The sequence below is a fragment of the Microcaecilia unicolor genome, chromosome 7, assembly GCF_901765095.1.
Source record: "Microcaecilia unicolor chromosome 7, aMicUni1.1, whole genome shotgun sequence".
Classification (NCBI taxonomy): Eukaryota; Metazoa; Chordata; class Amphibia; order Gymnophiona; family Siphonopidae; genus Microcaecilia; species Microcaecilia unicolor.
In genome coordinates, this window is record NC_044037.1 from 207,707,367 (window position 1) to 207,721,894 (window position 14,528).

At 44.6% G+C, this 14,528-nt stretch overlaps 1 protein-coding gene across 1 annotated transcript in view; it reads left to right on the top strand.

Annotated features, from left to right (window-relative positions):
- Positions 1-14,528, top strand: part of COL5A2 (collagen type V alpha 2 chain) — a 335,742-nt gene that overhangs the window by 263,163 nt on the left and 58,051 nt on the right. Inside the window, 5 exon segments of the mRNA XM_030208786.1 lie at positions 3,433-3,486; positions 3,617-3,670; positions 7,337-7,390; positions 9,262-9,369; positions 11,589-11,642. Coding sequence (XP_030064646.1) covers positions 3,433-3,486; positions 3,617-3,670; positions 7,337-7,390; positions 9,262-9,369; positions 11,589-11,642 — 324 coding nt within the window.

Below are 14,528 nucleotides of genomic sequence, written 5' to 3' on the forward strand. Positions count from 1 at the left end.
GCGGCGATAGAATGGTTCCAGGAGACCTCTCATAAGCTTTGGATAAAGGCGGAGCAGCATTTACTTCGCAGCCCATTAAAATTAGGCCATCTGCTTTGGCTAGCACCTGAACATAGAAAGTTGGGTGCATGGGTGAGCCCTGTTATCCGTTATACACTCTCATGTTGGGATAAAATGGAACGTAAAAGGAAAATTTACAACTCTAAGCTGTCTCCTATAGCATACAATTTGACTTTCCCTCTGGGATGTGAATCCTCGACGTTCACTAAATGGGCACGGAGTGGTCTTGAGCTTTGGGGACAATTACTAAGTGGAGAGAGCTTTATCACGTTCTCAGAGTTGGCTGAAACTTACCATCTCCCTCAGAAGGATCAATATGCATACACACAACTAATCCACTTTTTACACTCCTCAGGGTTCAGAGCTAATCTATTTGGAGAGGTCACGTTCTTAGAGGAACTTTGTGTAAGAGAACAGGGAACAAGGGGTCTAATTTCCTTGCTGTATGGATATTTGAGGGATGCACTTCCACAGAACTCTAGACATCGAGATCAATGGGAAAAGGAATTAGGAGTAACTTACACAGAGGCGGAATGGCAGAGATTTGAAAGAGGATCTACTAAGATTTCCCCAGCCATCAATATTCAAGAGAATGCCACAAAAATATTATATCGATGGTATCTAACTCCAGTAAGATTGCATCACATGTTTAAAACAATATCCCAGAAATGTTGGAGAGAATGTGGTCAATTGGGCACCATGGGCCATATATGGTGGACCTGCAGAAAGGTAGGGGCATTTTGGAGAGCTATTCAAGTGAGGATGCAACAGTGGGTAGGAGTTGCTATACCATGGGACCCTGCCGTGTATTTATTTCATAAAAATATTCTAGGCCTCAAAGAGGAGGGTAAGATTCTAACAAAGCATTGTTTGTGTGCAGGCAGATTGATAATTGCACAAGCTTGGAAACAGCGAAACTGTCCCTCCATAATTAGATGGAAAACTTTGCTTGGAAATATTGCAGAAAAAGAGAGACTATTAGCGAAGGAACGCAAACAAATGGCAAAATGGGAAAGAATATGGGCCCCCTTGGGCTTGGGACCATAGATGGGGTTGGTGTTAATAATTTGATTGTTGAATGTGAGTGACATTGTTTTCTCTTTATTTTACATGCTGGGTAATGTACCAGATTATTAGGGTGGGCTTCGTGGGGTTTGTTTTTTTTTTTAATCTCTTCTTTGTGGTTTCTTTGGGGAAAAATGGGAATAAAAAGTGAAGTCTAGATATAAGATGTTTTTAGCTGTAAACCCTGTTAGTTGAATATTACTTGATGTGAACAGTAGAGAATGATATTTTTCTCTTGGTATCGTTGTTGTTGTCAACTGTTGTATAGGGTTTTTTTTCATTTTTTCAATAAAGACTTCTTGTTAAATAAAAAAAAAATAAAATAGAACAACTGGGAGAGAAAATGCAATCTTTGGAAGTTATTAGTCAAACCTCAATTAGGGATAAAAATTATATGTTACGACGTTTAGAATATCTTGAAAATAAATCAAGAAAACTTAATTTGAGATTCACGAACTTTCCAAGATCTCCCTTAATCGCCCCGATTGATATGGTGAAAAAATATCTGACTGAGGTATTAGGAATGGCAAGTGATTCCTTACCTCCTATTGTTCGGGTACAATATCTACAAAATAAACTAAATTCAGAGACTCTCCAACCGAACAGAGGAGAAGCGATGAACTTGACATCATTTCTTGAATCATCTTTGGAAGTAATTTCCCAAAGGTTGACTGCTTTGGTTGTTTTTGCTTTAGAAATGGATCGCGACGCAGTCTTAAGACTTTCATTTAGACATTTAGAATCTACATTTTTTGGATCTAAAATAAGAATATTTCCTGATGTGGCTAGAGAGACCCAAATAAGACATAGTGCTTTTCTAGCACTACGTCAGAGGACTCTGGCACTTGGAGCAAATTATATGTTAAAATTTCCTTGTATATGCAGAGTATTATATCAAGCCAAATCGTATCAGTTTTTTGATCCTAAACAGTTAGAGGAGTTTTTAGTTTCAAAAGAGGATGTGAATGTAGTAGTAGGATTACCAGACCACACTGTATGATATGCTTAGGGAAGGTTTACTTGGCAACAACAACCTCACTGTAAAAAATTTTGTCTTTTTGTTCTTTTTCTCTTCTTTTCTTGGATCCTATTACCTTATATTTCTGGTCAAAAGTAGCATATAAACATTTCAATTGTAATAGATTATATTACAGATATTTCAAATTTTCTCATATTGTAGTCTCTTGTGAGTTGTTAAATTTTGATGAAAATTATAAATAAAAAAACAAAACAAAACTGCCCCATCCCTTTTGATACAACTTCCTGTTTTCTGATGGGCGGGACAATTCAGATAGAAAGACCCAGTGCAGTCCTCAGGCAGCCTAAGAGTTCCGAAGGCAGCCTAAGATGCGGGGGAGGAAGGGAATTGTGAGATCTGACCAGGGGATCGGGAAGGGAGGAGAAGGGAGAGATGAGAAGGAAGGGAAATGCAGCTTGAGACACATCCACTGTTGAAAATTCCTAGTTGCGCCTTTGCTATTGGCCATGTGGCACTTAGCACGTGCTAAGCTTTAATAAAAGGGCTCCTAAATAGGGAATATTTGTTTAACCTTTCAAATGCCCCAAAACAAGGGACCCTTTTACTAAGCCATGCTAAAAAGTGGTTGGCGCTATATGTAGTGCTTGGGTTTACCGCATGCTGCAGCCACTTTTGGTGCAGTGGTCAAATGGCCACATTTGTATTTTGTCCCCTAATGGCCATGTGCTAATTTCCCAATTAGCATGTGGCCATTACCGTGGGAGACCTTATCACTACCTATGTGCTAGGTGGTAAGGGCTCCCGCCCTAACCCCACATTAATCAGGCAGCATTGTCAATGTACCCGTGCTACCTGATTAGCACAGGACATTCCTACCCTCCACCCATTGACATGCCTCCTGCACTAAAAAATAGAAAGTATTTTTTAGCTTGAATTAGCACGCACAGTTCATCACACTACTGTGGGATGCCTCAGTGCATCCCACGTCAGTGCTTTTTGGCATGTGAAAGGCACACACTAGGGCCTAGCGCAGCTTAATAAAAGTGCCCCAAAATATGATAGAGGAATAGAGAAAAGAGTTGAAATGTGATATTACAATGTGTCTTCTTCACATAGATTGAAATTGACTATTTAACATTGTAGTTTTACATTTCAGTGCACCTCTGAATTTCCATCAATGTGGTATGTTTTATTATTATTAAGTCATGGATAGTCACACATGGTAACTTTATTCATGCCTTTTGCAGAAAACTTTGTAACAAGGTTTACTGATCATTGTGGTTCTGTACTCTGTGTTTCTAAAACTATATACATCATATTTGTTGCAGGGTCTACCAGGGCCACTTGGTCCACCTGGACCTGCAGGACCTACTGGTGAAAAGGTAAGGGATTTCTAAAAATACATATATTGAATTCTACGGGAATGCATGCAAACTCCAACCTGCATACAGTTTCTAAATTACAGTGGTGGCATATGTTGTCAGTAACATATATTTTTGTTACATTTTTAAGGGTGAACCCGGCCCCAGAGGTTTAGTTGGTCCACCAGGTTCCCGCGGTAATCCTGTGAGTAAATATTTTCAGTCTTCTTTTAAGATTTCATAAATATCAAATTGTCCTATGATAATTTAAAATGATCTTCTACTTCTGTTTTTATTCTAGTTTTCTTTAATTTTCTTCAGAATTTAAAAAGTTTTCTATGCCTTCAACAAAACCAATGCTATATATTGTACATACTGATTAGTCATTCACTAGAATATGTTCACTAAACGGTTTCTTCATTATATATCTATACAGGAAAATTGACTATGGTCTATAATTAAAAAAAACAAACAAAAAAGCTCCCCAAAAGACAAACAATGCACTGATTACATATTTAATAACTGCACTGCAAAGGGTATACCAGGCCAAAGGTTTGCTAGCAACAGAGTTGGAACACCAAGGCATATTAGTAAAATCCCAGCCTGCTCTGTATCAGTGCACCCATTTGCAATTTTTGAACATTAAAGATCTACCCCCCCCCCCCCTCTGTTTACTATGCTGTACTAACAGCTATCAGTGTGGTAATGCCGACACAGCCCATTCACTTGAATGACAGCTAGAGTCTCAAAGAGACACCTTCCTATCTGCTGAACCTGCTCTATGGCACTAGTTGCTCCTCTGCTGCTATGGGCACTGGACATATTGGCTTTAAGGGGCCCTTTTACCAAACTGCAGGAAAAGGGCCCTCCACAGCAGGTAAAAAAGCCACCAACACACATGGCCACAGGGCCGGTCTTAGCAAGTGCGGGGCCCTATGCAGACCAATTTGACAGGGCCCCACCCTAGCCCTGCCCACCCTAACTCCGCCCCACCCTAGCTCCACCCCCACCCTAGCTCCAGAGCCGGCCACCCCTCCCTCCGAGCTCCAAGGCCCCCAGCTCCAGGGCTTGTCGATCCTACACAGTCAATGCCAACTGAAAACCATGTCTTTTTCACAAACACAGATACACCCTAATCCACTATAGAATAAGTAGTAATATTTAAACTTTCTATTTAGACAAAAATTAAACTGAACCCCCAAGATGCCAGACTCTGCATACAATACAACACCACAGAAACAGAAAATGTGCCCTAGTACTGTGCAAAATATAAAGACAACAGATGTAAATTTGAAAAAAAACTAACAAATACCAATCACCACTTTACAAATTAACAAATAGAAATAAAACAAATATAGAAAATAAAATAATAGCATTTTATTGGACTAATACATTTAGCTTTCAGAGGCCAAAACCTCCGTCCTCAGGTCAATACAGTATAGAGCTGTTACAGTATCCTATCCTGACCTGAGGAAGGGGGCTTTGTTCTCTGAAAGTTTGTCAAAATGTATTAAAATTAGTCCAATAAAAAGATTACCTTATTTACATGTTCTATTATAAACATTTATTAACACAGCTACAATACTATATCCTAAAGCAAAAAAATAAAAATATATATTTTATTTACAGTTTGTCGTCTCTGGTTTCTGCTTTCCTAATCTTCTTTTCACTGTCTTCCTTCCATCCAGCATCTGTCTTCGCTCTCTCTCTGCCATCCAGTGTCTGCCCTCTCTGCTGTTCCCTTCATCCAATGTCTGCCCTCTCTCCCTGCCCCTTCCGTGCACATCTGCCCTCTATCTCTGCCCCTTCCATTCACTGTCTGTCCTTTCTATCCCTTCCATCCACTGTCTGCCCTTTCTCTCTGCCCCTTCAATCCACCATTTACCCTCCCTCTCCCATCCATCCGGGTCTGCCCTCCCTCTCCCTCCCCCTTCCATCCAGGATCTGCCCCTCTCTCTGCCCCTTTTTTTCAGCCCCCAGTTCCAGCCCCACTATCCCACCAGTCCCCCGTTTCAGCCCCAGCCCTTTTCTCCCACCAGTCCCGAGCTTCAGCCCCCCAGCCACTTCTCCCTGTCCCCTTTTCAGCCCCCAGTTTCAACCCGTCCCCAGCCCTTTTCTCTCACCAGTCCAAGCTTCAGCCCCAGCCACTTCTCCCTATCTCCTTTTCAGCCCCCAGTACCCACAGTTTCAGCCTCTGCCCCTTTTCAGCATCCAGTCCCAGTACTAGACCCCTTATCCCACCTACCCTCCTTTTCAGCCCCCAGTTCCAGCCCCCTTCATCCACATGTCTTGTATTAGAGCCCCCCCCCCCCCTTTTCAGTCCCAGAACCATTCTCCCACCTGACCCACGCATGCCCCATTTTCCCACCAGCCCCATGCATGGCCCTCATTTCCCATATGGCCCCTTCTCAAACCCCAGTTCCAGCCCCCTTCTCCCATCTGAGGACCCCCATCCCACACCCTTCTCCCACCTGAGCCCCCTTACCCCCTCCCCCCAAATGAGAACCCCCATCCCACACCCTTCTCCCATCTGAGTCCCCCTTACCCCAACTGAGAACCCCCATCCCACACCCTTCTCACATCTGAGTCCCCCTTACCCCCTCCCCCCAACTGAGAACCCCCATCCCACACCCTTCTCACATCTGAGTCCCCACCGACCCGACCCGACCCACCTACCAACTCTTTTCTCCTGCTGCACCCACTAACTTAAAAAAAAACTTGAGAAGCGCCGAGTAGCAGGCAGAGCCTCGCGTCTGCCCTGCTAGTAAAAATCTCCTGCACGTCGTTGGGCCGGCCTTCCTGCATTAAGTCCCGCCCTCCTCTGAGGTAATAGGCTCTTCCCGCATTAAGTCCCGCCCTCCTCTGAGGTAATAGGCTATTACCTCAGAGGAGGGCGGGACTTAATGCGGGAAGAGCCTATTACCTCAGAGGAGGGCGGGACTTAATGCAGGAAGGCCGGCCCGACGACGTGCAGGAAATTTTTACTAGCAGGGCAGACGCGAGGCACTGCCTGCTACTCGGCGCTTCTCAATTTTATTACATTACAGCGATCGATCGTCGGGGGTGGGAGCAGCAGGCGGGGCGACCCCACGCGTGCCGCGCGGGGCCCCCTTGAGCGCGGGGCTCTATGTGGCCGCCTCGGTCGCCTCGCCCTAAGACCGGCCCTGCATGGCCATGTGGTAAGAGAACTCTTACCGCATTGCCATGCAACAGGGAGCCCTTACCGCTACCCACTGAAGTGGCGATAAGGGCTCCTGCGCTAACCTGGTGGCAACCGAGCAGTGCACGGCAATGTCCGATTACTGCTGGGTTACCACTATACAAGCCATTTCCGGGGGTTTTCTTTTTCACCTGGAAATGGTGCACGCTCGTGGGTGGACTACCACCACTGGCCGTGTTGCGCCGGCTGCAATCCGGAGTGAGTTATCGGCAAACCTACATCCGTGGCAGTCTCAAGAATGGCTCCTTCACCACCACGGATCTAAAGAGCACAGCAGAGCAGATTCCATTATGATTGTTTATTCAGTTCCTCTCTGGGCCAATTGTTTATTTTTTTTCTTTAATGGATTGCATCAGCAGGACAGCAGGGAGGGTAAATATGTGCTCCTACTTTCACTGGGGTAATTTTATGAAGGCACATGGGTATATATGTTGCTCTTATAAAACTATTTATTATTTTTAGGCTGCTATACATGCAAAATATATGTGCCTTTTCTGCCTAGGTGCCCTGTTATAAAATTGATTTTCATATATGGAGAAAAAAATTGAAATAAGAAATTATTCATTTGAGTTACCATTATGGAAATATGCTATTTGCTATGCTGTTCACTGTACTGACTCCATATTTAATTCTGATATTCATTTCTTATAGGGTTCTCGAGGTGAAAATGGTCCAATTGGTGCTGTTGGCTTTGCTGGTCCTCCGGTATGAATTCTGATTGAACTGTCATAGAAGCTGGCATGATTTTTCTTAAAATTTTCTCTGAACAAACAAGCATTTACTACATTTTTCGCTTTCTCTTTCCTCCAGATTCTATGTATGGCACCCAAATTTGGGAACGCCGCTGAGATGTGCAAGCAAATTAATTGATTAATGAGCTCTTAATTGGGTGCCAACAATCAATTAGTGAAGTTAATTGGCACTCATTAAAATTTGCACACATATCTGGCTGCACGCTATTCTATAAGGCATGGCGCCTAACTCTGCTAGCATGTAAATCAGAAGGGGGTGTGCAGGGCCGCAGAGAGGGGGGACAGGGGGGACAAAAGTCCCTAGGACCGGACCTCTGGGGGGGGCCCGACGCCGCCACAGTCTGGCCCACACGCTCTCCGTCGCTCCCACAACTAACCTGAAGCGCCTTCATCTTTGACGCAAGCAGCAGCAGCAGGGCAGGCCACTCCTTCCTTCCGTGTCCCGCCCTCGCCTGACATAACGTCCGCGAGGGCGGGGCAGGGAAGGAAGGAGAGGTCTGCCCTGCTGCTGCTGCTTGCGTCGAAGATGACGGCGATTCAGGTTAGTTCAGAGGGCCTGGCACTGGCAGCGGGTGGAGGGGGGCCCGGCGACCTCGAGTGGGGGGGCGCAACGCGACGTAACCTCGGAGGGGGGGCCCGGGAACGGCTTTGTCCTGGGCCTGGCCCTGGCTCTCGGCGGCCCTGGGGGTGTGGCCATGGGCATGCCAGGGGCATTCCGAAAAGTTGCGTGTGGAATTATAGCATACTGCCTCAGTGCACCTAACTTGGGTGCCAGCATTTGTACCAGCTTTCAGTAGGCATAAGTCTGGCGCCTAATGTTAGGTGCAGGAATTGGTACTATGTATTACTCTATGCAGGGTGCATATCCTTTATAGAATAGCGCTTAGTGTCTATTTGTTTTTTTTACAGTGCTTATTTCTGTGCACCATTTATAGAATTTACCCCTTTCCCCCAATTCTATAAAAGTCGCAAAAAATTGCGTGTGCAAATTTGGGCATGCGCCAAACTTGTGCATTTGATTTCATTAAATAATGAGCTAATTAGTGCTAATAATTGGCTTTTTAACAAGCAATTATTGAGATTTAATTGATATTTACATGTATAGATTTAGGTGCAGGATCTGCGCCTAAAATTTACATGTGATCTGAACTAGGGGGTGTGGAAATGGAAGGATCATGGGCACTATGTTTCAGTTGGTGCAAATGACTGCACCTAAAGTTAGGTGTGATTCCCAGACATAAGTGCTATTCTATAAACCGTGCCTAATTTTAAGCGAGGCTTATGGACTAGGGCTTTTTTCAGCAATGTTTTTTTTGGTGCCATATATAGAATTTAGCCTTTTATGTATAGAGTTTTTTCCTTTCAACCACAAGTAATGGTAGACCTAAATCAGTAATTCTCAGACCAGATTTGGGGACCTCCTTAGACAATGGCTTTGAAAATATCCTAAGGCTGGAATGTCAAGACTGCAATTCTGGAGAACCACAAACGGAAGTCTTGGAGGGCAGTGTTCCCAAATATATCTCATGAATATTCATTAAGAATATCCTGATAACCTGAATGATTTGTAGCCCTGCAGGGTTTGCAGTTTGACACCCCTGTTCTAAGGGATAATATGCTCCGAGTGAAACAACCAGGTAAATGTATGCTTATTTCATACATGTTTGTTAAGGGTGCCCTGAAGACCAGAGTAACTAAAGAGAACCCAATGAATAGTTTGACAAACGATGGTCTAACTGGTTTCTCTGAGTGTTAATCCGATGTTGTAATTCATGTATAATTCTAGTCATAAACTGATTTTCTTTTTATGTATGATCTGCTTAGGGTCCTGATGGTCAACCAGGTGTCAAAGGTGAAACTGGCGAGCCAGGACAAAAAGGAGATGCTGGGTCTCCAGGGCCACAAGGTCTTGCTGGGTCTCCTGGACCACCAGTAAGTGAAAAGCAAAACTATGGTAGACAATTATGACTGTGTTTCCTTCCCCTTTTTATTAACCATTAAGATAGAAACATAGAAACATGACTTTAGATAAATACCACAAGCTATGCAATTTTAGCACAGGGTACCATTTTTTGCAATGAGACCCTGTGCTAAAATAGCACGACGTGGTAAAATAACCAGCCTTAATGGTAACTTTTCCTCTGGGATAAATGTATACAGTGGTGGAAATAAGTATTTGATCCCTTGCTGATTTTGTAAGTTTGCCCACTGACAAAGACATGAGCAGCCCATAATTGAAGGGTAGGTTATTGGTAACAGTGAGAGATAGCACATCACAAATTAAATCCGGAAAATCACATTGTGGAAAGTATATGAATTTATTTGCATTCTGCAGAGGGAAATAAGTATTTAATCCCTCTGGCAAACAAGACCTAATACTTGGTGGCAAAACCCTTGTTGGCAAGCACAGCGGTCAGACGTCTTCTGTAGTTGATGATGAGGTTTGCACACATGTCAGGAGGAATTTTGGTCCACTCCTCTTTGCAGATCATCTCTAAATCATTAAGAGTTCTGGGCTGTCGCTTGGCAACTCGCAGCTTCAGCTCCCTCCATAAGTTTTCAATGGGATTAAGGTCTGGTGACTGGCTAGGCCACTCCATGACCCTAATGTGCTTCTTCCTGAGCCACTCCTTTGTTGCCTTGGCTGTATGTTTTGGGTCATTGTCATGCTGGAAGACCCAGCCACGACCCATTTTTAAGGCCCTGGCGGAGGGAAGGAGGTTGTCACTCAGAATTGTACGGTACATGGCCCCATCCATTCTCCCATTGATGCGGTGAAATAGTCCTGTGCCCTTAGCAGAGAAACACCCCCAAAACATAACATTTCCACCTCCATGCTTGACAGTGGGGACGGTGTTCTTTGGGTCATAGGCAGCATTTCTCTTCCTCCAAACACGGCGAGTTGAGTTCATGCCAAAGAGCTCAATTTTTGTCTCATCTGACCACAGCACCTTCTCCCAATCACTCTCGGCATCATCCAGGTGTTCACTGGCAAACTTCAGACGGGCCGTCACATGTGCCTTCCGGAGCAGGGGGACCTTGCGGGCACTGCAGGATTGCAATCCGTTATGTCGTAATGTGTTATCAATGGTTTTCGTGGTGACAGTGGTCCCAGCTGCCTTGAGATCATTGACAAGTTCCCCCCTTGTAGTTGTAGGCTGATTTCTAACCTTCCTCATGATCAAGGATACCCCACGAGGTGAGATTTTGCGTGGAGCCCCAGATCTTTGTCGATTGACAGTCATTTTGTACTTCTTCCATTTTCTTACTATGGCACCAACAGTTGTCTCCTTCTCGCCCAGCGTCTTACTGATGGTTTTGTAGCCCATTCCAGCCTTGTGCAGGTGTATGATCTTGTCCCTGACATCCTTAGACAGCTCCTTGCTCTTGGCCATTTTGTAGAGGTTAGAGTCTGACTGATTCACTGAGTCTGTGGACAGGTGTCTTTCATACAGGTGACCATTGCCGACAGCTGTCTGTCATGCAGGTAACGAGTTGATTTGGAGCATCTACCTGGTCTGTAGGGGCCAGATCTCTTACTGGTTGGTGGGGGATCAAATACTTATTTCCCTCTGCAGAATGCAAATAAATTCATATACTTTCCACAATGTGATTTTCCGGATTTAATTTGTGATGTGCTATCTCTCACTGTTACCAATAACCTACCCTTCAATTATGGGCTGCTCATGTCTTTGTCAGTGGGCAAACTTACAAAATCAGCAAGGGATCAAATACTTATTTCCCCCACTGTATGTAAATGTTTTATTTTCTTATAATTTAAAATATAAACAAGAAAAACAAGAAACATTGTGATAGTGATGTGCTCAGAAATCAATTGTGACTACTTAAATATGAAACGTCATATCACTCCATCACTGTCGTCTATCATTGCACAGCATGCATCCCTTATATCATATTCTGAATGCAGTTCAATTATAATTAGCTTGCAGCAAAAGTATAAAGGGACTTATCTGTTGATAGTTGATCTTCAAATGGTAAAACTCCTTTCAATGCAATCCACGGAGTTTTTCTTAAATGATGCAGGACAGCAAAACTGCTCTCATTTATGAATGTAAATGTTGCCATAAACTTTGCTAGTCCTGTTTTATTTCAGATAATCCTTACCATTTATCTTTCTTTCTGTCACATAGGGTCCTCATGGTGTTCAAGGTCTCAAGGGAGGTCGAGGAACCCAAGGTCCACCTGTAGGTATATTTTTGTGATTCGATGTGGTGTGTGTGTATATGTATGTGTAGGCAGTCTCCGTCGGTCCCTTACTCACATGGCACTTGGTGCCTCTACCTGAGGAATAAAAGTGTTAGTGGGTGGGATTGCCACCTTCTCCCCCAAAGGAAAAATCCAAAAGACTGTTGTGAACAGCTAATTCAACAGGTTTTACTGAACTATTTACATAGATCTCTAACCTGCTTATAATCGAACAAGAAAAATGCCCAAGTTCCGACCTAAATCGGGAGATGGATGTTTATCTCACAAAAACGAATAACACGGTATAATCGAAAGCCGAACGTGGACGTTTTCAACTGCACTCCATCGCGGAAGCGTACAAAGTTGACGGGGGCGTGTCGGAGGCGTGGTGAAGGTGGGATTGGGGCATGGTTATCACCCGAACAGAGATGGGCGCCTTTCGCCGATAATGGAAAAAAAGTATGCGTTTGTAGCTAGAATTTAGGGCACTTTTCCTGGACCCTGTTTTTTCACGAATAAGGCCCCAAAAAGTGCCCTAAATGACCGGATTACCACTGGAGGGAATCGGGGATGACCTCCCCTGACTCCCCCAGTGGTCACTAACCGCCTCCCACCACAAAAAATGATGTTTCACAACTTTTTATTTTCACCCTCAAATGTCATACCCACCTCCCTGGCAGCAGTATGCAGGTCCCTGGAGCAGTTGTTAGGGGGTGCAGTGGACTTCAGGCAGGTGGACCCAGGCCCATCCCCCCCCTACCTGTTACAATTGTGCTGCTTAATGCTTAGTCGTCCAACCCCCCCAAACCCACTGTACCCACATGTAGGTGCCCCCCTTCACCCCTTAGGGCTATAGTAATGGTTTAGACTTGTGGGAAGTGGGGTTTGAGGGGGATTTGGGGGGCTCAACCCACAAGGGAAGGGTGCTATGCACCTGGGAGCTCTTTAACTTTTTTTTTTTTTTTTTTTGTAAAAGTGCCCCCTAGAGTGCCCGGTTGGTGTCCTGGCATGTGAGGGGGACCAGTGCACTACGAATCCTGGCCCCTCCCACGAACAAATGCCTTGGATTTATTCGTTTTTGAGCTAGGCACTTTCATTTTCCATTATCACTGAAAAACAAAAATGCCCAGCTCACAAATTGTTGAATAAAACATGGACGTCTATTTTTTGCGAAAATACGGTTCGGTCCGCCCCTTCACGGACCCGTTCTCGGAGATAAACGCCCATGGAGATAGACGTTTTTGTTCGATTATGCCCCTCCACATACACTCTCTTATGCAGGATTTTTTAACACATCAATTTCATTACTAAAAACAAATACCAACAAATGTCAACAGTCTTGGTACTTAACCCAGTATCTGTGCACTTAAACCAATAGCATTAGTCTATAATTCAAATCTTTAGACCCAGTAACTTATAGTCTTTTATATCCTTTCAGTCTTGCTTGCCAAGGCCAAGGTAGAGCTGTGAGCTCTTCCCTGCTGCTTAGTTAAATCAGTGTGTGGGTGCGGCTCGATTGCCTAGGTCCCTCTTCTATTGTCCTTGTAAGTCCACCCTCTCTCAGTCCCCTCAGATCTCACCTCTCTGCTGCAGACTTCTTGGGCTGGCAGACTTCCAGGCTAGCTAAGCCTGTCCCTGCTGCACCTTCATGGAAGCTTTCCCTGGTCTCTGAGGACCGCTGGGTTCCTAGAGCTGGCCACATCCAGGAAGCCTTCTCCCTTTGTTGGGCCCCTATTGCTGATTGCACCCCAGAGGCTTTGTTCCTCTCTGGTCATCTCTTCTCTCTAAAGTCCTCCTTGCCCTTAGCAATACTCTCAAAGGCTGATGCTCCTTCTTCTGCCCTGAGTTGCTCCCATGGGCTGCTGTTCTTTTTGTCTTCAGGAGAGCCTCTAAGAGTACTCTACCTGCTGGGGTTCAGAATTACCAGCACTTAACAAGTACATAAGTACATAAGTAATGCCATACTGGGAAAAGACCAAGGGTCCATCGAGCCCAGCATCCTGTCCATGACAGCGGCCAATCCAGGCCAAGGGCACCTGGCAAGCTTCCCAAACGTACAAACATTCTATACATGTTATTCCTGGAATTTTGGAGTTTTCCAAGTCCGTTTAGTAGCGGTTTATGGACTTGTCCTTTAGGAAACCGTCCAACCCCTTTTTAAACTCTGCTAAGCTAACCGCCTTCACCACTTTCTCCGGCAACGAATTCCAGAGTTTAATTACACGTTGGGTGAAGAAAAATTTTCTCCGATTTGTTTTAAATTTACTACACTGTACACTTCATCGCATGCCCCCTAGTCCTAGTATTTTTGGAAAGCGTGAACAGACGCTTCACATCCACCTGTTCCACTCCACTCATTATTTTATATACCTCTATCATGTCTCCCCTCAGCCGTCTCTTCTCCAAGCTGTATAGCCCTAGCCTCCTTAGTCTTTCTTCATAGGGAAGTCGTCCCATCCCCGCTATCATTTTAGTCGCCCTTCGCTGCACCTTTTCCAATTCTACTATATCTTTCTTGAGATGCGGCGACCAGAATTGAACACAATACTCAAGGTGCGGTCGCACCATGGAGCGATACAACGGCATTATAATATCCTCACACCTGTTTTCCATACCTTTCCTGATAATACCCAACATTCTATTCGCTTTCTTAGCCACAGCAGCACACTGAGCAGAAGGTTTCAGTGTGTTATCGACGACGACACCCAGATCCCTTTCTTGGTCTGTAACTCCTAACGTGGAACCTTGCATGACGTAGCTATAATTCGGGTTCTTTTTTCCCACATGCATCACCTTGCACTTGCTCACATTAAACATCATCTGCCATTTAGCCGCCCAGTCTCCCAGTCTCGTAAGGTCCTCTTGTAATTTTTCACAATCCTGTC